At 35.1% G+C, this 25,031-nt stretch overlaps 2 protein-coding genes across 18 annotated transcripts in view; both read left to right on the top strand.

Moving 5' to 3' along the window:
* l(2)gl (LLGL domain-containing protein l(2)gl) overlaps window positions 1–14,127 on the top strand; it is a 43,036-nt gene extending 28,909 nt beyond the window's left edge. For 6 of the 15 annotated variants that reach the window (XM_087342585.1, XM_087342582.1, XM_087342584.1 and 3 more), the window contains 10 exons: window positions 358–535; window positions 1,866–1,958; window positions 2,926–3,086; window positions 5,118–5,395; window positions 6,085–6,308; window positions 7,235–7,551; window positions 7,897–8,032; window positions 8,920–9,125; window positions 10,965–11,026; window positions 13,085–14,127. In XM_087342585.1, coding sequence (XP_087198711.1) covers window positions 358–535; window positions 1,866–1,958; window positions 2,926–3,086; window positions 5,118–5,395; window positions 6,085–6,308; window positions 7,235–7,551; window positions 7,897–8,032; window positions 8,920–9,125; window positions 10,965–11,026; window positions 13,085–13,165 — 1,736 coding nt within the window. In that variant the 3' untranslated portion in view covers window positions 13,166–14,127. The other 9 variants (XM_087342594.1, XM_087342590.1, XM_087342589.1 and 6 more) reach the window with 9 other exon arrangements.
* A 1,170-nt stretch (window positions 14,128–15,297) lies between these two features.
* On the top strand, window positions 15,298–24,768 carry not (ubiquitin carboxyl-terminal hydrolase nonstop). 3 transcript variants are annotated; one of them, XM_022079905.2, is made up of 9 exons: window positions 15,298–15,566; window positions 15,815–15,947; window positions 16,899–17,114; window positions 17,441–17,613; window positions 18,861–19,093; window positions 19,460–19,754; window positions 20,264–20,427; window positions 20,798–20,947; window positions 21,549–24,768. In XM_022079905.2, exons 1-9 carry the CDS (start codon window positions 15,447–15,449, stop codon window positions 21,589–21,591), a joined length of 1,527 nt encoding a protein of 508 aa, XP_021935597.1. In that variant the 5' UTR covers window positions 15,298–15,446; the 3' UTR covers window positions 21,592–24,768. The 3 variants fall into 3 exon arrangements, 2 of the variants coding, with proteins under 2 accessions (XP_021935597.1, XP_021935596.1); XM_022079904.2 differs by having other exon boundaries at window positions 15,301–15,566; window positions 18,843–19,093; XR_015533577.1 differs by lacking the exon at window positions 20,264–20,427 and having other exon boundaries at window positions 15,300–15,566; window positions 18,843–19,093.
* The last annotated feature ends 263 nt before the right edge of the window (window positions 24,769–25,031 follow it).

The following is a 25,031-nucleotide window of genomic DNA, read 5'->3' as shown; positions in this document are numbered from 1 at the left end:
CTGTGCAGTGTTCTATCGTTATACTTGGTGCCAGTTCATATTACAGTGAAATAGTGAAGATTTGAAGAAGCATTTGGAACTTACAATAAAGATGTTACAGCATTAGAGATATTTGTGTTATATATTCAAATTCTGATACAAGCGGAGCTTCATTATCCACTGGACAAAATCTTTTATGAATATATTATGCTCTTACTGTCATCAGCGGTACACTTTGATAAAAGAGAATTTCATTTTGCAGTATATTATTTGAGATTTTACTTTAAACTTCTCTTCTACTAAATATGAACATAAGAGAAGTTGAATTGAGATGTTAACCAATGTTGCTTGTTAATTTTCTTTGTTTAATTGTTCTAGATCTGTCTGGAGCAGGTGATGCTCCAATTTCACGACGCAAGTCTTTCAAGAAGTCATTAAGAGAGTCTTTCCGTCGCCTGCGTAAAGGAAGATCCACAAGGCACACTGACAAACGAGGAGCTCAGAGTCCTACTTCCCCCACTACCACCATACCCACTGACTCAAGGAAGAAGGATGGGTTAGTAGTGGCGTGTCTGATATGTATTTAACCCATATCATTACCAGGCTTAAATCTCCCCTGTACACTTTCTGTGCCCAGTTAATTGATGGCATTTAAATAATATATGCATAACATTGCACAAAGAGTCTTCAAAGGAGACAGTTCAGATTCCATACGAGGGTACACTGGATTGATAAAGGCTAAACTCTAGCTGCAGTATGTAGTACATTCAACTTTGCTGTCTCTCCAGGAAGGTGCTATCCAGGTTTGTTACTGTTGGGAAGCCAATGGACGAAAAACAAATCATTACCAGTAAACACTCACGTTTCACCCCACACCCATTTATGTGACTCCTTTAATAACTTAAACTCTACCTCAAAATAGTAAGCTTAAGGACAAAATTCAGTGAGTATAAGAAATTGTTTAACATTGAGATTCAAGATACTAAACACACTGAGATCATTTGCTGTCATTCATGGTACAACTTTCTTTTGACAGAAATTTGTCATGTCAGAAACTGTAATTTTATGCCAAATAATTGTAACTCATGGCAATGACTAGAGATACAGCAGAATTTTTCTTGCAAGCTGCAACAGTATTGTCTTACTGTTGTCCAGATGGAAGATGGTGGCTGGTAGAGGGCGCTTACAGCATAACATGGGATCTGAACCATGATACCATAATCAGGGCCTGTTACAATACAATACAACACAACACAGTACTGTTACAGTTTTGTAATTTTCTGAAAACTCAGTAGTAGTTCATGGCCTATAAGTACTTCTGCTAACAGTCTGTCACTGCTTGCTCTTTGTGTAATGCAGTGTTGTGTTATTCACAGTTAGTGTCACTGTTGCTTTGGGCTTGCAGTATGTGGTTTATCTAAATGAGACCATGTTTTCAGCCAAAATTGTATGTATGCAGGTAACAGACTTCAACAGTATTTACTCTAAATATTGTGATTTCTATTTCATGCTTACGAATGAAGTTTTTGTCATGTGACCATTTATTACTGTTATAGATTCAGGACTGATTCTCAGCATAGGAATCTGACTTATTTTAATGCCTTTTTGAAATGTGTTGACAGTTTATTCTCTCTGTTTTTGTACCTCCTAGATCTCTTTGTTGATTAAATGGTAAATTATATTTCTCATTTGCAAGTGGTCTTATCACTTTGACATCTTTTCTAGCCGTTTATGCTAAAATCAGTTATATAATAATGAGTGAGACACTTTATTGCACAGGCATATTGCAGTATCGTCTACTGATTGAATGGCTTGACTTTAAACTTATCTTAACCAGAGACCAATAATGGGGTCAGGTGTATGTGAGAGTGTGTTTGGTTTGCCAGTCTGGAGGAGGTGCCAGAGGATATGGCAGCTGAGGCTGGAGGAGATTCAGCTGAGGGGGAACTGGAAGCTGTGGAGCAAAGAGGTTCCCTCGGGTAAACCAGCATACACTGCTGACTGATGAATTTCTTATTTTACTCATAGTTTTGTTTTTGTTTAGCATGGCATGGAGGAAGATTTTAATTGTTTCTGGCTGAAACAGTCTTCATCAAAACTATTTAGAATTCCAAGACACAAAGAATGCATGTAGACACTTTCTGCATTTCAGTATGGATTATACCTTCCCAGTCATGTTTACTTGGTTATGAAATTTTTCACTATCATTGTCTGTCCTGTCTTCTTTTTTCTCTTGCCAGAAACAGCAGCAGCAGCAGATTTTATGCAGCACTGAGAATTGTGAACCTAAAAAATTACTTCTTAATAGCACTTTGGTTACAGCATTTTGTAGACACTTTATATGTATTGTATCTTACTAGTTGTCATTGAAACTTTGGTATTGGCTTCTCTTTTTTATTGTATGTTGGTTTTGTGACGCTTAATAGTTCAGTATTCTGCAGTTTGATTGTATGACCAAATTATATTTTAGGAGAATTTTTGCTTAGGTTGGTTCTCATAAATGAGTGATAACTCATTACAAAGGCCTGAATCACTTGTGTTTGTCATTTAAATAATATATACATCCATGCCCATGTTGTGGTTCCTAATACATTTTAACTTGCTAGCTTCAGAGTTCTTTTCACAAAAATTCACAGGTTGATATTTGTTTAATGGACATCATATCTTTCTGATTGCTCTTATTTTGGAGACCTGTAACTTGTTTATATCTGTATGGGGGGAATTTTAGGATGTAATACTATAAGAGCCACATATTGATCCATGTTAGCTGATTTTTATTTAGGAAATCTAGAATTTCAAATGAAAGACTGCTTTGGTGATTTTTGTGGTGTAGGCAAATACAGGAATTCAAACAAATATCACTGTTTCTACTGGCAGCAGAAGTGTATCATGCATGATGCATGATCTGTGGTATATGGAAGTCACAGTATCCGGTGTGCATTACAGGACAGGTGATGCTCCTATATCCTCATCATCAACAGGTCCTGGTGGGCTAAGCCCTTTGGAGGCAAAACCTGTGGAGAGACAAGTGGAAGCACGGCCAGTGGATGATTCATTAGGCAGTATGGTACGCTGCCTTTATTTTGCCAAGACATTCCTTATAACTGGTATGTAGCTCTGCTTCAAATTCGGTACCCTGGGCTGTTAATAAAACCAATGTTTAGTATAAACATGTTATAAATTGTAATTCTCTTTATTTCCATTTTATTCTGGTTATTTTCTGTATCACTTGAAACTGATGTTTGGAATTACATATGAAAACCAGTGCTTTAGCGCTGTAGCTTTCTGTTATATTTTGTGAAGGAGATTGTGGTATGTAGACAGGTTCAAGATTTAATTGAAGGTAGCAAAATGCTCGCATGTACACGATGGACTAAAAGCAGTTCGCATTTTCAGTTATCTGCTACTTCTAATACCGTTATCTAGAACAGTAAAAATTCACAGTGGAATATGCGTAATTATTTCAGGAACAAGTAGTGAGTTACTCAATGTGATTTCCATGGAATGTACGTCACATGCAAGGTTACTGTCAGACATAGGATGCTGTAGAGCTGTTAGTGTCACTTACACAGTAATACTCAATTCATACGCCATTCTCATGTTCTGGGTAAGAGAAGATACAAATTTTGTCCATCTTTTCTCTTTTAATTTCTAGGCCATCTCTTGCAGCAATATTCAAATATATTGAGATATATAGGGAATAGACTTATTCCCACAGCAGAAATTCATCTGACATATATTCAAGAGGTACCTGCTTTAAATCTTGGTTAGGACATTCCATACTGTCTACGGCTTTCTTAGTTTTTCTCAGTTTCTTCAAGCAAATGCGTGGCATTCTCTTGAAATAGGCTGTTGCCACTTTGTTTGCTATCCATCCCTATTCACTTATATAATCAGCTTCATTTTTTTCTCAGTATTACACACTCCTTTTCATACAGTATCTACAGTAAGCTACATTCATATCTGTATTCTCTGATGTATAATATTTAAATAAGTTTTATGTATTGTGTACAGTATATTTTCATAAAGAAAGTTGGCTATTCTTTGACAAGCCAAGTATACGGTCAACTTTCCAAAGAATTCCCTGTGCCGTAGAGTGGGTGAGAGTGATATGTTTATGTATAGTCCATACATCCAAAAATATGATGCAACTGATAAGCAGATCAGTCCATTCTCATTTACAAAATGAAAAAAATATTCCCATTTTGAGCATGTGTGGTGTGTGGTTACAATATGGCTGTAGGAATTAAAAAGTCTGATGAAAAATATTGTAACATAAACAAAGAAATGTTAAGAAAGTATATATTTCAAGGTAAGATCTTAAAATACAACATTTATGTAAGTAAAGTAAATGAAAATTATTTGCAACATGAACCATTGTGCCTACACAGTAAGTTTTTGCAACAGGTGTGGGTGTGGTATGAAACTAAATGCTGATCATTATGCAGTGAATTGTCTTACACTTTGTGTGATTCACAAACAAACCATGCCTGAATCTCCATTTAATCCAATAAACTACCACCTTCCCAGCCTTGCTCACTTCAAGCTGAAGATGGAGGCACTATATTCCTCCAAAGCTTTGTTATACGGTCAGAAGACTGCATAGCACGGTAATGCATGCAACTGCTGTGAAAACCTAAAGTTTTACATAAACCTGGAATTTTCTTTATATTCTCAAATGTTGCTGATAATTATTGACCCAGCTTTTCCTGGTCATAACATAAAGTGCAAGTTAATTGAACATGGAGCTAACCATACAGCCTTGGACATTGAAATAATTTTGAGATTGATCTAAGCAATAGAAATTGGAGGAGCCTTGCTTTTCACCAAATATTAGGGTGATCAAATCAAAGAAGTTGAGATGGATTGAGCATGTAACATGGAAAGGGAGAGCTGAAAAGTTACACATTTTGGTTAGAAAATCTTAAAGGGAAGAGACCACTTGGAAGACCTAGGCATACATAGAAGCATAATGTTAAAATGGATATTTAAGAAATATGGTGGGAGGTTGTGGACTGGATTCATATGCCCCAGGATGTGGGCCACTATTGAGGTCTTGTGCACATGGCTATGAACCTTTATCTGTGGAGTTAGTTTGGAACTAAAGCTAATTGAATTTAATTGGAATTGTATTGCAGTTCAAATGATGACAGCCACAATGTGGGCTGGCACAAACAATGGTACAGTATTTGTATTTACTGTTACCATTCCATCGGGTACGAGGCGGACAGAAGAAGATGTGTCATGTCAGTTAGGTAAAGAAATACAGCTGAAGCATCGAGCACCTGTCATAGCCATTGCAGTCATAGATGGAAGCAACTCACCACTTCCTGATCCACATGAGGTAGAGAAAGGCAATACAAAACAGCAAGAGTCTCCACATCGTGTTATTATTTGTTCAGAGGAGCAGTTCAAGGTAAGTTAACACAGTGTTTCCTGGAGTATTGGTTGCATGAAAACAAGCAATGCAGCTAGTGCTTGAGAACCAATAGTATATATTAGATATCTTTTGTTCTTTCATTACTTTTCTGGACTTTTTGTCTGATGAGTGTCCATTTCTTCCTCAACAAAAGTAGTTTTTGCACACTTAGCCCAACATTTTTAAATTCATTTTTGTATATACTTTAGTCGTTCTGCAGTTGTAGCTTTCTATTGGAGTCATCAGATTGGACTATTAAACTTAGAGAATCTGTAGATGAAGGAAGGTGAATACTATTATAATTGGTTTATGCAATAGAAAGTGAACATTAAATAGGGGAATGCCTTAAGCTGAGAAACATGAAATGGAGGATTCCACAGTATTTGTGCAGATTAAAAGTCTGGTATGATATGTAACAGAAGAAATATGTGTAGATGTGTTGTTGCAGCATGTCACTTGTTAGCTTCTGTTTTCCAGTGTTGTGGAAACTTCTGTAGTGGCATTTTAGCCACACCCAAAATTAACTCTCTTCCATGTTAAGTGCTTCTTGAAGATAACATTTGTGCATATGTTCCTATTTTAGTCATCTTTATATATTACCCAGAGAATATTCTGTGAACACTGAGAAAATACTTTTGTACTCCAAGAAAGCAATAAATATAATCTGGTTCTCTTTCTGCATTCAGATATTCACACTTCCAAGTCTGAAGCCTTTCTGCAAATTCAAACTGACAGCTCATGAAGGTGCACGTGTGCGGCGCATGGGTATAGCACGGTTCACAACAGCAGGTGGCCAGCATTCAGAAAGTTGTTTGGTGTGCCTAACCAATTTGGGTGATTGCATTGTGTTGAGTATACCAGAACTTAGGCGGCAACTTAATGCAGCTGTGATCCGACGAGAGGACATTAAGTATGACTGAATTACTAAACACTGACCTTTATCCTCTAAACACTATGATTTGTTTCACATTGCAAAATCATGCATGCCAGGCTACTGACAGTCCAATTTTTCAGATAAGTTATAGGATGGTTCTTCTAACTGTTGATTGTTCTGGAATTGCATAGAATTATTCCTTTTACTTAATTTGTTATGCAAATATGTGTTTGTTTCTGTACCAATTGTCAGCTGCTGACAGGCTTTCACTGAAGTCGGTATCAAATTTATACATCTTATATTTAGTTACAACACGTAGTTGTTATGTGTAATTGTGTGAAGTATCTGTACAGAAAGAAGTAAAAATTATTTTTAGTTGTTCTTTATTATGAGAAAGAATGGTGCTTGGAGCAGTGTAACACCGATATTTTCTCAGCATGTCAAATGAGTGGTCATCTATTTTAATTGAAAGTTGATAGGGAGGTAAAAAGTCAACACGTGAAGGGTAAAATCTGAATTAAAAATGGATTAAAGGAGTGATTGTCAGTAACTAAATTTTTGTTTCACTTGTGTAGCATTAAACTTCAGCATATGAGATGATATAAGGAGCTTTGAAATATTTCCATTCCAACCCTTACTTTAGTCCAGTTAGTAGGAATATCTCTTAGAGTTTTGTGTTAGTTTCTAACAGTTGCCAAACCCCACAGACCGGTAGGCATTAAGTGTTATGAAATGACAGTCTGTTGGCAATGTTCACATGGGATCAGAGTTCCTATGACAGAGTCCTATCAGATGAAAGAGTATTTAACGTAATTTAAAAGTAGACAGTGCTAATTATGAAAATCACTTTAGAGGATTTTCTTTGTATGTGTCTGAGGTTGCTGTTGAACTTTCTGAAATGGTACTGTATTCTGGAACTTTTGTATCCAGCAGACAAGTGAAACATGATTGTAATATTCCAGTGGCATCTCTAGCCTAACTTTTACACGTAGAGGTCAAGCCCTATACCTCCATTCATCAAGTGAGTTGCAGCGAGTAACATTGTCTGCGACATCCGTCACACAACCTCTATGTAGAGTGGAACTCCCTGAAGGTGCTCGTGAGTCTGCATCTGGTGAGAAGGATACAGATGAAGAAGATGCAGAAGCTGAGGATGATGATGAGGAGGAGGAGGATGAAAGGAAGATAGAGGGTAGAGAAATTTCAGCTCCTTCACCTACTGCTCAAGAGCAACAGGATGCAGCTCCTATAGTTAATGGTGGCACTACAGATTTAGAAGGTATAGCAAAGTGGCTTCTTTCAGACAATTGAATTTTATAATCTTTGTAGCAATAACCTAATCCTGCTCACAGACCTAAAAAAATTGTTTTAAATATAAGATAATGTTGTGTTGAGTGTAAGCTTAACACATACACAATTAAAATATTTTATTTTTTTAAGTTTCATTCAGAGATATTTCAAGTACAGTTTTAGGTGCATTTCAAAAACTGCCTGTTGTTTTCATCATGAAGATGGCTATCTTCTGGGATGTTACACAATGTAGTCTTGACTGACATTTCAGAGGAATTTACTGCCTCCATTATCAGGGTGAAGAGAGCTCATTCTCTTTTGTTTTTTGTTTCAGAAGGCAGTAGTGAGGGTCAGGCAGATGAACCTAGGGGGAATGGGACTGCGGGGGGAGCGAGTGACGAGGACAGACACGATATGAGTGCTCTCAGTGTTGGAGATATTACCATTGACTCGGTTAAGGACCATCTTTTGTAAGTTTTGTGCTTTAACGTTGAAATGAAGTTGCTTGCTTTTTTTTTGCAAAGAAAATCAGATTGATGGATCAGACATACAACATAACCATGGTGGCTCCTTCACTTGTGCTTATGGGCTAGGCAAGAGACTAATAATCCTTCACCATAGTAAACCTTTTTTTTTATGAAATCTATTAAGATGCTTAGGAACTGTACACATTCTTTGGTCACATCTGATCAGTGGATGAAAGACATGATATGTGAAATGTGAGAAGCGAAAAACTTGAACATATTGTGTGTTTTCACTTTTTGACTAGAGAATAGTGACATGAGTTATATTAAATGTGGAGACCACATAAATTTTGGTAAGATTTTGATGCAGAGTGGAAATGGAGGAAATTTGCAATTGAAATTTGTAATGTCTAAGGGCTCTGCCCCAGCTCGTTTTGATCACCAATACTGCTAGGGACACCTATCCTTCCTTTTCTTCTGTTTACCTCATTTTAGGGATTTAGAGGTGATAAATAAAGGAAGTGAACAGCAATTATGAACATTTCTCCTTTTCAGCTGTAATTGCTAACCATAATGTTCACCCACTTTGTATAGTACACATATTAATAAAATCTCAATTTTATCATATATTTTCTCCAGTATATCCAGTAACTTCTCTGTGCTGTTCTGAGTTTCATTAATATTTATTACAAAGCCTCACAATTTTGATTTCTGTAGCATCCAATGTTCTTCCATATTCATAATTAATGCATACTCACTTCTGCCATAATATTAAGCAGCATAATGATGTTTTAAAAAGTGATGTGAATGAAGTTTTTGAATCACACCAATTTGCCAGTAATGACTTCCTGCCTTTACCTTGTTTCATACATGTTTCTCCACATGCATTACAGCAGTATGTCTGGGACAGAAGATAATCGCATCTCAGAGCTGAAGTCATCCGCGTCCAGTACATTAGTAACTACAGCAGCAGGAAAACTTGAGCAGCAACAGCAGTCAGTTGTTATAAGAACCACCACCACAGTGATCAGCAGTACCACAAGTGGTACTGTTACCAGTGATACCACTACTGTCAACTCCACTAGCCACGCACCTGACAGTGAGTTATTCTCTGAGTTGTGCCTTCTGTGTTCAGTAGTTAAGACAATTCCTTTAATTTTTTGGGGTAAAATTACTCACAGATGCAAAGAATGGCAGAGAATACCTTATGATCATTTAGAAAGGAAATTTAAAATCACAATTGGAATCTCTCACTTGGTGTGTCCTGTGTCACATTATGTGAACTATGAAACCTGAAGCTAATTGTCCTGTCTTGAGGGAGGTTTCTGGACACCCTGTCTCCAAAACCAGATCGATAATGATTAGTCATCATTTTATAGACATTATACATTGTTTTGGCACAGACACAGTGTTTCAGAAACTGGTTCTGTTTATCTCAAGTCACGGGATGCTGCATGCAAAGGACACACACACATATATATATATATATGGTATTTGTCGGATAGGTACACCCTTTGTCTTTGCATGTTTATAAGAAACATTTCAGTTTATCATCTTACCATCTTGTTATTCATAATTATTTTATCACTTAGTTGACCTTTGCTGTTGGTACATGATCTTAAAGTCAACTAAGGAATAAAAAAAACTTATTTCCTGTCCATTGAAAGTCATTTAATCTGCTACATTATCTTGTATTTTGGTGTCCATTGTGACCATGCGACAGCATGAAGCATATGCATCAACTAAATTAACATACTAGCTTTAAGGAACAGAGCCCTTCTTGAATATAAGATTCAATCATCAGGTCGAGAAATCCCCTGCCTATTATGGAATGTGGAGGTTTATTACTGTGTTCACAGAACCTTATTTCAATATCCTATCCAATTCACATCCTCACACCCTACTCCGTAAATATTTTATCTTTTTAAATTTTGGTATGGTCTCATTGTATTGTAAGTGTATATTAATTGCATTTTGTTTCAAACAAGTTAATAACACAATCATTTTTGGGTCATATAATGAAACTTGCATCCAGGAAATTTGTCTATTCATTTTTAAAATTGTTTTGCCCCTTTGCCTATAATTTAAAATATAAAATGATTAATTGGAAATTCCTTTATCCCAATATGAGTTATTTGCTGTAGGCATGAATTATTTATGTTACAGTTGCATGAATACTGGCCTGTATAAGTTATCTACATAAATAGTCTTGTTTTCTAATGTAACTTTTTATCTACTACCATGTCTTTTGTTTCTAATAAACAATACAATTCAGTCATTCCACAAAACAGTTTAGGATTTAAGAACTCATTTAGACTACAATCTGAAATGTTTGCTCTATTCACATTCCCAGAAATTTGGTAGTGAAATTTCTTTGTCATTAGATGCACAATAGAATGAATGAATGAAAGAAAATATATTTTTCTTTGCACTGTTTCTTACATGAACCTTTTAATTAATATGGACTACCTGAGACATCACAGTTGGTTGGCTTTAGTACTCACTGATAATCATTGTTCTGGCATATGCTTTAGAATGTCTGTAACGTAGTTAAGCAAATGTGAGTTGGAAGGAACATGGAAAAATCAGAGTGTGATGAAATATGTCTTGCCCACTGACCCTTCATTTAGCATTTGCATAATGTGATATTGAAGAAAAATTACAAGAATATTGCTTTATAATGTTTCCCCAATTTTCTGTTACTCATAATACCCTTCTCACCTTCACCAGTAGTTACAACTTTGTAAAGTAATTTGGGGTGGTCTGATAATTCACTTGCAAAATGTTAATTGTGAATTGCCATGCTAAAGGTATCTGTTACATTTATAGATCTGACATTTGTTGACAGTAGTATAGTGGTGATTACTGTGATGTTTCTACCCCTGTATCTTGTCCTGTCACCTGCCTGATTATGTGTTGTGTTATTGTCTTGATTCAGTAGCTGTTGTTGAGTCCTCCCCCCCTGCAGATGGGCCGCCTGCTACACACATTGTCAATGAGGTTAGAACCTAATTTCTTACCATATCACCACTTGATCATGCTTGCTATTTGTTATGATGCCTTGTTCCTCTTTCCTCTCAACTGGCTTTTTGGCTTCCCATGTCACACCATTTGAAATGCATTATGTAATTACCAAATAGATTCCATAGGCTTCTATATTTGACAGAAATTTTATGCCCTTTCACATCCTGATGTGGTTTACCTGAAAACATTTTGTTCATGAAGTTTGTTGAATAACATCTGGTCACACTTTAAGTAATTAGTCATGCAATTTGTTTAGTGGTGCAGTTATGAATAGAATGAGCAGAACAGTTTACCAGATGTAGGCATCTCAGATTTTTATTTTGAAGAATTAAAGTAGCAGTCATTATAGTAAAAACATTTTTTCACTTCCTTGGAAAACAATAGCTTTAAAGGTCCATATAGTTCTCATTTTGGTGCTTTTTAAGAAACAAAAATTATTCCTTACAAGCATATAGGCACATATATGATCTTACCATACCAAATTCAAAATGACTAGCTGTAAATGATTGTAAGTACATCAGAGCATCATATCATGCCACATTAGAATGATCAACATAAAGGAGTATGTTTTGTATAAACTTTCTAGATTTTGTCATGAAATTTATAATATGGTCTCTGTGTTTTTCATTGGGAATCTGTGAGTACATTAGATGGCTTGAGTATTGTTTCTATCTCAAATGTAGACATGCCTACCACAGTGGAACATTAAAAGATAAGGGTTACCCATTTTTCATGGATTTTGTTGGTTGGTTTGTAGTTATAAAATGGCACTTTTTTATTACATGAGTTGTTTTGACATTCTGTGCAGATATGTCACATCTGCTTATAACATGTGGTAAACTGAGATCGCTGGGAAATCATTCCATTTCTCCCCATTTAATAATTGATTTTGTAATTGGTTGAAATAAAATCTATTTTGTTGTAAGGTGACTGCAACAAGGAAAACTGATTGAAACAATTCTGATTTTACTGTAACAAAATTTTGCTGTGATAGCACAGTAAATATAATTTTCAAATGTTGACAAAGTCTGACCTGTCTTCCACTTTCCATCAAGGTTCTGGGGTAATGCCTTTGTTTTCTTCTTGTTTCATGCTTGCCTCTTCTTGGCTCAAACATCAGTTACTGTGAGTAAGTACCCTGTCCACTTGCTTAGTCTCCACCTCTTCCTCCACAATGTACAAAGGTGGGAGTGTTTTGGCTTTTATAGTAGCATGTGTGCAGTTGTGTTTCATGTGACTACCATCAGCTTCTCCAACTAATTATTAATGATACATCTGTTGACCTCATAGCTGTTGCACGTAATAATACAACTTTTAAACAAATCTGTGCATAGTTTGTTGCCTTACCAAACCAGAGAAATTATTCTACATTTTTTCCGTATTGTAATGAAAAGTTATGCTGTTGGCATTATTGTAAAAGAAATTGCCTGAAGTGAGTGTCATAGTACATGCAGAGTCACTTTGATTTGAAGTTTTGTAGCCAGGTAGGTGTCACATGCTTTACATTTTGATCAGTGTGACAAGAAGAAGACAACAATATAACATGAATACTGCAACATACAATTTTAATTTCATCACCCTACCTCAAAGCCTCACAAAACACCTTTGTATGGTAGCAGTGATGACTTTAGTAGCACAAATGGTCATATTTGGACAGTGAATATATCTATAATGTATGCTTCTGTATACGTTTTTACAAGAGTAATTATACATCATTACAGGAATGATTATGTATTTATGTAAGTTAGCATGTTAGTTTGTGTCAGTATGAGAATTATGCAGATATTGAATCATGTTGGAAAGTAGTATGTTGCTTGGCATTTGCTCACATACAAACTGTGAAATGCTCTCTAACTGTGCTAAAAACACTTTATCTGTATTAACATTACCCTCTATTTAGTCAGTATAATAGCAGCAAAAACCTTAACTGAGTGTGTGTATGCAGTGTGTATATGTATGTACATGTGTGTCAGTTTTACTGACATTTATGAAACTTGTAGTACCTGTATAATAAAATGAACTAATTTTTTCTAGATTAGTCCACGCAAGGCACCACTAGCCAAAATGGAAGACCTTGAGATGGAGATTGCAGCAACAATATCTGCAAACATGTGACAGAGGCCTACTATTGTGTAATGGTTTCCTTCCACCTCTTCAGTTTGTGGCACCACTTACCCCTTCCATCCAACTTATTCATTACAGATGCCATGGCCTGTCCCTCCCAACAGTACTGACGCTTTACTGTGCCTGCCTTAATGTGGGGAGTGGTTTTGTTATTGTTAATTAAATAGGTATGTTGCTGTTGCACATATTGTATTTATTTGAACATTCCATGATTTTAATGAACCGTGACTATGAAATTATTTTTATTAATTGTGTTCCAGAGCAGCTTAATTTTTAAACATAATTTGCCAAGCCGCTACACTACATGGTATGGCCTTCATTAATCCTAAACTTACATAGAGCTTTTTTTCCTGGGAGGAAATGGAATAAGTAATTTTTCTGACAAATGCAGAAAGATATCTTTGTAAAAATATTAAAGAACAGTATTTTTTTGTGTTTAGTAATGGATGCTATATATTTTTTTAATGCATAGAATTTTATTTGTGTAAGTTTTATGACTTTTTGTATGAGACAAAGTTCTTGGTAGTCCACAGTATTACCATATTGTGGCACAGACTTGGTTACTGAAATTTTTAAATTTCCTAACTGCCATAGACTCATCAACTTGAGAAAATGTTCTGGGAATTTTTGGTGAAGGTTGATTTTTAAGTAAAAGTATTGCATACTTTTTCATCAGTGCAAATGTATGAATGAAAGTTGTGTATGTGTTTTTTTAATGGAGAATTCAACCAATCAGTCTCCTGAAATTTATATTTTCCATTTTCCTAATTACTGTATTTTTATTCTAAAATATTTGTGCAAGGCATGTTCTCTTTTCATTGTTTTCAATATTTTATTGTAAACTGGCCATTGTATTGTGTATATTAGTATACGTTGACTATGTGAACTGTAAAAGCATCACTTCCATTTGATCCATTGAAAGAAGTGGAAATAAAGATTTCTTTTGTAATTTATGATGATTTTTTATGTTTAATTCAATTCCTTTATTTCACATCTTCATAAAGATAGTCCTTCAGTATACATTTATACTCTGTTTACCACCAACCATACCTTTGAATTTCCCCCCTCCCTTTTTAAATAATAAAATTCCAAGCCATTCTTCTGGAAGTATGCAGCCAACCTATTCATGTGACATTATAATTGTCCCAAAGCATTTATTTTGCTGTTTAGAGTTGTGGCTTTTGGAAAGTTACATCACATTATGCAGGAAATGACAGCTCTGGGGGCCCATTCTTCCTCTAGTTTGGTGGGAACACAGCAGATTAACTCTGTGGTAACATCTTAACTTGAATTTGGGAGGTATTTAGATTGAATCCTAAACTGGAACTAGTAATACAGTTAGGTTACATGCTGTATGCTGAATTCTGCCAGATGTAGGGGTTAGATTTGAGATTCTCATGGCAGTGAGATGGCTGTCTTCTACATTGTAGCCCCATGTACTCTGGTAGAAGTTGATCGTTCAAGAGGTCATGGAGGCAGTAAGGACTACTGAAGCATTGGTAAACTTCTATGATGCTACATGGCACTACAACACAGAAGACATAAAAGTAAAGATAATATCATAATATTACGTTAGCTGCTTACATAATTCTGTATTTTCTCTTTAAACATTATCTTTCTGTTTGGTAATGACCTTGTGGTACAAGGACATCAGAAAAGTTGGCAAACTTCTTAAAACCCAGAATATTGCCACGAGAACTTCAAATAATACATGGGTCTTCCAAGTGTTCACACCCCCTTTTGTCTAGTTCAAAAATTTGGTTTGTGTTTTATTTTTCTGGCGACCGTTTTAAAGAGAAACTTAAGTAGATGTATTTCCACTGACTGAGTTGGTGGCCTCACAAATTGTCATTTGCTATTATAGATGGTAAAACCAATTTCCTAATCCTAGTTTTTTGCACTGGAGTTCAACGTTTACCATCGACTCTTGGGTTATCGGTATTATACACGAACTCATTTGTGCCCTAAAGTGGATCAAGTTTTTCAGAGACAAAGTGTATGGGGGCAGGAGGGATTTTGAAGGTTGAAGAGTAGTTAACATTCTAACTGGCTGGGCTAACTAGTACGCCAACTTAATGATTACTTGTAAATCGCTCACAGGTCGCAGCACAACAGACACAGCGCTATGTTGCCCATCAACGGCAACAGAGTTACGCACCTGGTTGAATCTGTGGTCGCCGGTTTTCGGCGAAGGAAGGGACAGTAATTCCATTTTATGTAAACAGTTGGGTAATTGTTTTGTTTCTCGTCTACTTGTTCATTTTTATTTGAAATGAGCGATCATGGTTGTATACATCTGAATAATTTTAAAGCTGCAAAAGGGATCCAGCCATACCGTATAATTCACACGTATTTTGTTGCGTGCACGACAGCTGAGGCCCGAAGTAGAAAGGTGTGTATTGCTCTTGAGCGTGATCAATAGGAATATATCATTAACAGTGGAGCAGTAGATAGTGATGCGAACATTATTTCTAGATTTGTGTTCGTATTTGTAGTTGCTTTGTCAAATGGTCATTTGATTAATAATGCTTTTAAATATTTTGGCTGCCAGGATTTAAATGTTTTTTAATCGTAGGATTATTTGAATATTAATCTGTATCAGTGAATTTAATATTACTTCTCTTTGACCCTCTGTTTCAGGCCCTTGCATGTTTTTGTCATGTATGCAACAGTATTGGATCTCGCCTACATTCATGTCTCCATTGTATTTTTTTTGGTTGTTACATTGGTGGACATATTCAAGAGCATGCAAAACTCAAGAAACATTTCTTAGGTATGAACAAAGAAAAGTGGTATTCTTTTATCATGTAACTTATTGCAGTTAGTTTGATTCTTGCTGCACTGTATTGTACCCACATTTGATATTCTGCGTCAGGTAGGACCCAATTTATTTTAAGTGATAACATTTATTTAAACTTATTGCTGAATGAATGGCATAACTCATTTACTTAGTTGTGTTTGCTTATGTATGAAAAATATGTAAAATAATGTAGAACCTTGCCATCATCAGTTGAAATTTTATTTTAGAAAGGATGATTTTTGTCAGGAAAAATAAATTACATTCAATAGAAACACATTAGTTTCGCAGTCTTTGAAAGTGCTAAAAATATGAGATCTAACTGGTAACAACCTAACCAAATAACAAATTTTTACGTAGCTTTATACTTCCATAATGCTGGGTACATTAAAAAATATAAAGGACTACTTTGGAACATAGAAACATTAGTACTCCTATAGGAACCCTTTTTCTGGAATAATTATTTCCAATCCTACTTACTGATGCTTGAGTATGCTCAGAATGGATGTCTTTATTGTTAATGTTTCTGACACAGTCACTTTTACAAGTACGTAAATGAAGCAGTGATGTCCCCACACAACTAAAATATACATGCACATTATCACTAAATAATATCAAGCTTCATTTTTGAAATTAGATCATTCTTTGTTTCTGTTGAGTGTGTCAGTAATATTTTTAAATAAAGCCAACAGTTGCATGGATGAAAGATTTATCAGAATGAAATCATAATGCTTGGCTGCTATGTGGAATGTATATATATAGTTACTGATGACATTAGGTATTATGCCATATACCTCTTTACAAAAGAACATATCATTTCATTATCTAACAAAGAAAATTATGGGTTCTAGTAATTTGCTTTTTCTACTCTTATTCATGATATGTATCACATACATTAATATGAGTAATGGGCATTTTCCTTCTCAGCTGTCGACCTTGCATATGGAGCCGTATTCTGTTTCCAGTGTGGTGATTATGTGTATGATCAAGAATTGGCAACTGTAGCTCGTGAGCATCGACTAAAGGCAGCAAAGTCACTTGGCATGCCAACTGTCTATCATTCCTGGGAACCAAGTCGTTATGAAATAGAGCTTCTTCGACGAAATCCACGTAGGAGGAAACTAATTAAAAACACTACAGTAGGTGAGATGTGGTTGAAAGATACGCATTTCTTTTTATAGGTTTTAGAGGTAAGTAGTTGTTGGTCATGGTATAGTGTGATCAAAGAATCAGAGAAGAATTAACTATAAATTTGATCATGCTTTTGTGTGTGTTACTGACTTGTGCAGTTAATTTGTTTAACATCTATTTTTCTGAATAACAGGTTCAGTCAGGTTTGATAACAGTGCAGGGGTGATTTGATACAGTTTAGAGATTTCAGAACTTGTTTTTCTGTTGACTGCTGTTACATATCTGTTCTGTAATTTAGAATTTGTCTGTAGATATTAATGTATGGAATTTTTTTTTAGGTCTTCGTGGTCTTCTTAATTTAGGTAACACTTGCTTCATGAATTGCATTGTGCAAGCCCTCATTCATACACCACTCCTTCGAGATTTCTTCCTTGCTGACCGTCACCTGTGTCAGTTTCAAGATGAACCTGGTCGATGTCTTGTGTGCGAAGTGTCCAGACTGTTTCAGGAAGTATGTTTCATTGGTATTGACTTAAAAATATGCATTGAACAGTATTAACCACTTTAAGTCACCACAAAGGTTGATGTAGATGTAATGCTGTAGGCTTGTAATCAAGAGTTACTGAATTTGAATCTCAGTCACACTATTGGCTATTGTGAGGTTTTTCATTGTTTTCAGGTGAATGTCAGAATTGTAATATGCATTTTATGATAATTTTTTTAATCTAATTCAGTGCTTGTATAACCTCTGCAGTTGCCTAGTAATCAATGTATCAACCATGGACAAATGCTGAAATCTCCTAAGGTTGTACAGTCATGTGCTACTGATTGTGTACAAAAATTTGTTTATGTGGGAAAAGGAAAACAGTATTTTCTACCTGAAACATAGGAGATACTAAACCCTTTCAGTTCTAGATCTTTTCCTCTCATGCTTCATCCCATAGAGGTGAGTGTCACAGAACAACACAGTTCTTCAGTAGCGCTGACATGTTGCTGATCCCTTGACAATGTTCTTTGTCACTGGCATCAAAAGGTTAAAAAATGACAACCTATTTAGTTTGTTCAGCTGATGCCTAAACTATTTTCTGTAATGTAAAACCTTCTATATATTATGCTACTAATTGAAAGTTAGGACGTATTAAATTTGTGTTTATTTCTTTAACATACATGTCTATCACATCAGCTTTCAATGAACAAACTCTGTATTTTCCTACATAATTACAAGAGGAAGACTTTTTCCCAGGAATACTCTGTATGTTTGAGTCTCCCAGAGAAGAAATCAGGGCTCAGCCTTTGCACCTACTGGATAAGTTGCAAATTTTGTAGTGATAAAGTGGAATAATCTGTGTAGTTTGACCTGGCTGAACCTCCTAATGTTAAGTACAATATATATCAACTTACGAAGACAGACAAACTGAATGTTGCAGCATAGTAGTTTGTACTCCTGCTTTGTATTCTGGAGGTTGAATGGCAGTCCAGTGATAGCTGTCTATTCTGACAGGTTTTATATTGTTTTTGACAGCCCCACCAGCCAAATTCTGGGAAAATGCCTTAAAACAGACCCAACTATTTCCATTCATACATTTAATTCTGTCTTCAAACACTATAACTTATTCATTTGGAAAAGTATCATTGAATAAATAAAGATGAAATCGTTATACTTAAGTCATATAGTGATGACAGGCATTTAGCACACTTGATTTTTGAACATAACTGAGAGAAGTAGTTTATGCATTTTAGTTCTACTCTGGTAATAAGGCACCCCTGACCCTTCATCGCCTGCTTCATCTCATCTGGACACATGCACGGCACTTAGCAGGCTATGAACAGCAAGATGCACATGAGTTCTTTATTGCTGCCCTGGATGTAATGCATCGCCACTGTAAGGAATCCAACCCTCTTCCAACTACAAACCCACACCATTGCAATTGCATTATTGACCAGATCTTCACTGGAGGACTCCAGTCTGATGTTGTATGCCAAGCTTGCAAGTGAGTATGTCAGAACAATTTTTAACACATTGAGTGCCATAAAATTTTCCAAGAAAATATACTATTTAAAAAAGTATACCATGACTTATCACTAAATATGTATTTTAGTATCAGTATTGTACATGAAGTTTGAAACTTCATCAGCAGCTATAGCCAATTTTTAAAATGGTGACATTGAAATGTAAGTTCATCAGCAAGCACTATTTCATGAGTTAAAGATGCGAGAATTATTTTGGTTAACACACTGAAATAAATCTCCAGCTCATCATCATACTAAACATATTCTTTTGGATAGTGGACAGCCAGCAAATTTTTACATCTCTGAATGTTTCCTAAGTGCTTATGTATTAGATTTCTCTATTTTAGTGGAGTGTCAACAACAATAGATCCATTTTGGGACATCTCTCTGGATCTTGGTCCATCACCAAACTCAGAAGTTGAATCTGGAAATAGCAGCAATGAGAATCAGAGTCAGTCTTCTGACCTGCAGCAACAGGAGCAGGATCGCACATCGTTAGTGGATTGTCTGGAGAGGTTTACACGAGCAGAGCATCTTGGATCATCTGCAAAAATCAAATGTAGCAAGTGTCAGAGCTATCAGGAGTCAACAAAGCAATTGACCATGAAGAAGTTACCTGTAGTTGCAAGCTTTCATCTGAAAGTAAGAAATTAACTCCTCTTTCTTCATACAAATTGGATGATAGATAGGATTGTGGTATTTTGGGTTATGACATGGAATCTTGTGGGTGGTTACCAACATTTAGGAGGAGCTTGTTGCCTCCGTCTTCAGAGAGGCATTTAGTGCCCCCAGAATGATGATAACCACCGACAAGACAAAACATCATTATTGCCTAGAAGACACAACCCAAATTCTCACAGCTATGAAAACCTCATATCTTATATGAAAAATTAATGCTTTTTCTGTGATTAACAGTGGATCTGAACTGGCATTTTAACCAGCTTAGTGACATCTAACATCTTAGTACTTCTTCTGCATTACTTAAAGTTTACTATAATTTATGATTTCAGATTTAAGGTGGATGTTTTGCATAATTTGAATGAGGTAAATTTATTTAAGCTGAATCAATTTTTATTGTTTAATGTTATTAAAAGTAATAATTCAGTTGATGCCATGTTAAATTAAACAAATTGTTTGTTGGTTCTCTCCAGAGATTTGAACATTCCAATCACTTCCACAAGAAAATAAAGACATTTGTGGCATTTCCGGAACATCTTGATATGACACCATTCATGTCACACTGTCGGAACCACAATAACAACAACAATATCAACACATTCAGAGGCCTCAATTCTGTAACTGTACCTGATAATAGGTAGGTTTTTTGTAGTATAGGTATTAAACGTGTCCTATTAATACTCAGTCTATAGTAAATGACTGAATAGCAGTCTTGTCAGTGGTTAACATTGTTTTGGAGGAACATAATTCCCCTGTCTTCAGGGTAGAAGTATGTTCCTCCTCCAAAGTGTTGACAACTGCCAACAAGACACAATGTCAAAACCCAGAAGACCAGAATCTGCAATCTCACCACTGAAAATTTCAAATCTCAACCCATAATCTTATTTATTTGTTTGCTTTCTTAATTACTTACTTTAATTTCATGCTTACAGTTTATGTGAAATTGTGAATCTTTCATCCATTACTGGGTTCTGGGTCTTTTTCTTACAACTTTTATTTTGCTGTAGGTACTCATTATTTGCTGTGATAAACCACATAGGTTCCTTGGATGCAGGCCACTATACTGCATTCATTCGTCAGCAGCGTGATCATTGGTTCAAGTGTGATGACCACCTCATCACAAGGGCAAATCTCCAGGAAGTTTTGGACAGTGAAGGGTCAGTACACAGGCTGTCTTATGCACAGTGTAATGAAATTGTGTTTTAAAGTTCCTGTACTTAATGTTTACATATACTATTTTCTGTCCTAATTGGATATTAATACTATTTACCTGAATATGGGTTGACCTAAAACATCTCCATAAAATGGGATTGAAATGGAAGAAAAGGTAAAAATAATGAAAAGGAAGTCTTTAACCTGGTATATTTTCTGTGGTAATATATTTTTTCACAGCTGCTCAGTTGTTAATTCTGCGAAGTTTGTCATCATTGCCTTATAATTTGTTTTGCCTCATATTAGAGGTGGTGTAGAATGTTTCCATGTTTTTGTATCAATTTATGCTTAAGTTGCATTGTACACATATATTCACCAAAGTCAAGTTTATTGCCTATTTCAGTAATCAAACAAAGAAGTGACCTATCATGTTTGAAACTTTCATGAGACACCAACAAGAAAGGGAGTGAAAATGTTGATTACTGAATTGTTACTGCTGTTATCTATAGCCATTTTGGCTTTGGAATGTTACTTGGGTGCCTATATCATTTGACAGCCTGAAATAAATATAATGACTGACTACAGATTTTCTCTTATTTTCTCTAGCTACCTGCTGTTTTATCATAAACAAATCCTGGAGTATGAATGAATCGAAGGCAGACTGGTGGAGTGTTCAGGAAGGTGCTGCTAGTTACTGAATGTACTTGCAGTCAGTGTGGGATAGCCATGGAGGCGGCTGTGGCTTATAGTTTTAATGTAATACGCTTATGTCTTCTTGAAACTTGTGAATGAATTATGGTGGTCACATAACTTGTTGGTAGAAGTTATATTTATTGCTAATGTGTATATAGGATCCTGCTTGTTTTGTATTGATGGAAACAACATTATTCAGTATTATGTCTGTGTCTTGTAAATGCCATTTTCATCTCAATAGAGTATCAGCTTATTACTATAAAACTGCCATAATTTTGGATTATTGTGGTTAGTATATACTGGAATTTCACGTTTTGGCCTAGATGTTGTATACATTATAATATACAAGACGTTCTTGTTCAGAATAACTTCAACTGAAAATGTGCATCAAATGAGGAACAAATGAGTTATTATTCTAAGTGCATAACTTTTTGATCGCATCTTTCTTATTTTACTTTCCTGATGTTTACTATCAAATCTTTGCTGTGTGTAATTTATTCTACAAACAGTGAATTCATCTACTCTTGGAGCATACTGGAAAACAGTCAAAAAATAATAATGTTTATGACTCTTGAGATGAGGTGGAGTAGTGCAGTCAGTATAGTGGCTGTGGACTGGATGGCCACATGTGTAATAGGATTAAGTATGTAGAAATGTATGTTCATATTTATAACTTGTGGCTTCTGCTTGAAGGAAAATCATTATTTATCAGTTTATTACTAATCATGAGGTTACTTGGGAAAATATTTTGGTCTAAGAGGGATGAAGTGGATGGAGAAAGTGAGGCACATGGAGATCTTCACCAAACACAAAGTGATGAAATCAAGGAGGATTAGATTGGTAGGGCATGCAGCATGCATGGAGTAGATGAGAGATCAGGTTTTTGGGTGGAAAGCCTGGAAGGAAGGGGCCATTCATAAGACTGAGGCATAAGCCGGAGAATATTATTGAAATTAATCTTGGGGAAATTAGATTTGAAGCTGTGTATTGGATTAGTCTGGATCAGAATAGGAAGCAGTATCAGGCTCTTGTGAATGTTGTAATGATTCTTTGGGTTCCATCAAATGCTAAGAATTTCTTGAATAGGTGAGCATACTATTTGTTATCTTCTTAATAAAGACTCTGCTACAAGTGGTTAGTTAATATAGAATATGGATTTTAGATGCATCAGTTTCCATTATTTATCAGAAAATTAATAATGGCAGTTGATGTAATTTCCAATTGTAACATTATCTCACAATTTTGCTGTTGCATTTAAGTTTTAAAATTCCATGACCCAAATTACAAATGTAGCTATATAGTCTTGTATTGTTCTCGAAGAAGTGTCAGACATAAGAAATTTTCAGAAAACAACATATACAAAATACGAACATGATTTGAAAAATTTAAACAATTTATGGTTCAGAAGGATTGACAGTATCTGTGAAAGAATGAGTAATCTTACTGATATTTCAGTCATATACATATCATTGTATCTGTGTATTGATGTGAAAGATGACCTTGTTTTGAGATTATATTGATGCACCTTTTCAGTCAGTTGCATTTTCCAGAACTGCCTATTTTTAGAAAGGCACAGTGTGTCTAGAGTATTGTTATTCAGTAGTTAAATCAGCTTGATTTATAAAAATTATTGTCTTTTTATGTGTGGACAGAACACAATTTTAATACCTTCTCCCAGTACGCTTACATAATCCCTATTTTGAAGTATGATCTTTCATTTTCACATTTTGAAGCTACTCCACATTAAATGTAAACTTCGCAATTTAAAATCAGTGACTCATGCTACAAACTGCAGGAGTTGATATCATGAGAAAAACAGGATGGCAAAGGGTTGTGGTACTGTACAGATATATGCTGTATAAAATATAAGCTTCAGAACCCAGTTGGATGTAAAACAGAAAATAGAGGACTTGGACTTAATATATTTTTACCATGAAAATAGTAGCTGAACTGGAGAGGATTTTAAAATTTGCATAAATCATTGATTTACTCTCTTTCATCTCTCAGTTTATAGTTTCTACAGTTACAAAATGAAAGCCTATTGGGCTGCTAGAGAAACTGGGATATACTAGGCATGTGATATTCCAGCATGTAATAAAAATTATTATAGTGGAACCTCCATTAAATGTTATTCTTTTTAACATTTTCCCTCATTTAACTTTCAAGTCCAATGATCCCAAGTCAGTAAACCCAGTGATAATTTCCTTAATTTTAGGATTTTATCATTGTAGTGTTTGAAAAACTTCCTCCACAAAGAAACCATAATGGGGATTTCATTGTATTTACCATTGATAATACAATGTCAAAGGAAGTGCCAATTATAATTAATTCAACAATGGTTTTAAAATATGAACTGGACTGAATGAAGTTGATACATTTTTCCTGGGATGGTTGTTTGGCCCAAAATTAGTTACTTGTTTACAAGGTGGTCACACTGGTGATTTTATTGTAAGTACAATTGTACAACCACTACTTTGCTCATCTCTTGATCTATGTGGTATTAGAGTACTAATATATGCTAGGTTATTTTCTGTAGTTGTTTTTTGTGGGAGGTACTTGTCCAGAATGCTGTATAAATCAGTTTTTATAGTTACAGTAGATGATTTTCCACTGTTTAATTCCATCATATTTGGAAATTATTTGTAAGTAACTGGGATATTATAACTGGTTTCTTAAAATTAATATTCTGAATTTGTGAGGTTATAAAACTGATAAAAAAATCAATGCCCAGGAATTATATTTCATTGTGTACAGTGTACATGATATATTATGTATACATATGTAGAGTATATATTCCATTCCTTGCATCACTAAAGAAATTGGTAAGGAGGGTATTCATATCTTTTTAAAAATAATTTATGATAAATAATTCTGATTGTCTTCAAGGACTTCAAATTTTATATAATATTTTACTTACAAATTCTTTTATTGTATATTATGTTGAACATTGCAAGATTTAAGAACTATTTTGTGTTCTCTGTGCTTTAAATTTTGTGTGCATGTAGGGGAGAGACTAATGCAAATGATGTGTTTGTAATATAAACATTACTGGTAATCTATATACCAGCTTGGTATGTGCAGTAAATCGATTATTAGTAACAGTATTGAAATAAAATAATAATTGATATCTTTATACATATTTAATGAGAATCAACCTTTGTAATTTGTTTAATTTTTGCTATTTGTTTATAGTTTTAACAACACTTTTTTAGTAGCTCAGACTATATGGCGTCAAATGAGAGGATTATAGTGAGTATTGAATTGGAAGGGATGTGAAAGGAACCAGTCATGGCCTAATTTGTATTATTATTTAGGAATTAATTATATTACTTTACTCAACAACATTACTGAGTATTTTGCTATAACTTGTTGCTTAATATCAGATTAAGACATTCA

The sequence above is a fragment of the Zootermopsis nevadensis genome, unplaced genomic scaffold (assembly GCF_977971745.1).
Source record: "Zootermopsis nevadensis isolate Lab colony 2312 unplaced genomic scaffold, Znev_1.0 Znev_ptg000003l, whole genome shotgun sequence".
In the NCBI taxonomy this organism is placed as follows: domain Eukaryota; kingdom Metazoa; phylum Arthropoda; class Insecta; order Blattodea; family Termopsidae; genus Zootermopsis; species Zootermopsis nevadensis.
Note: the sequence above shows the minus strand (reverse complement) of the source record. Positions and strands in the feature narration are given on the sequence as shown.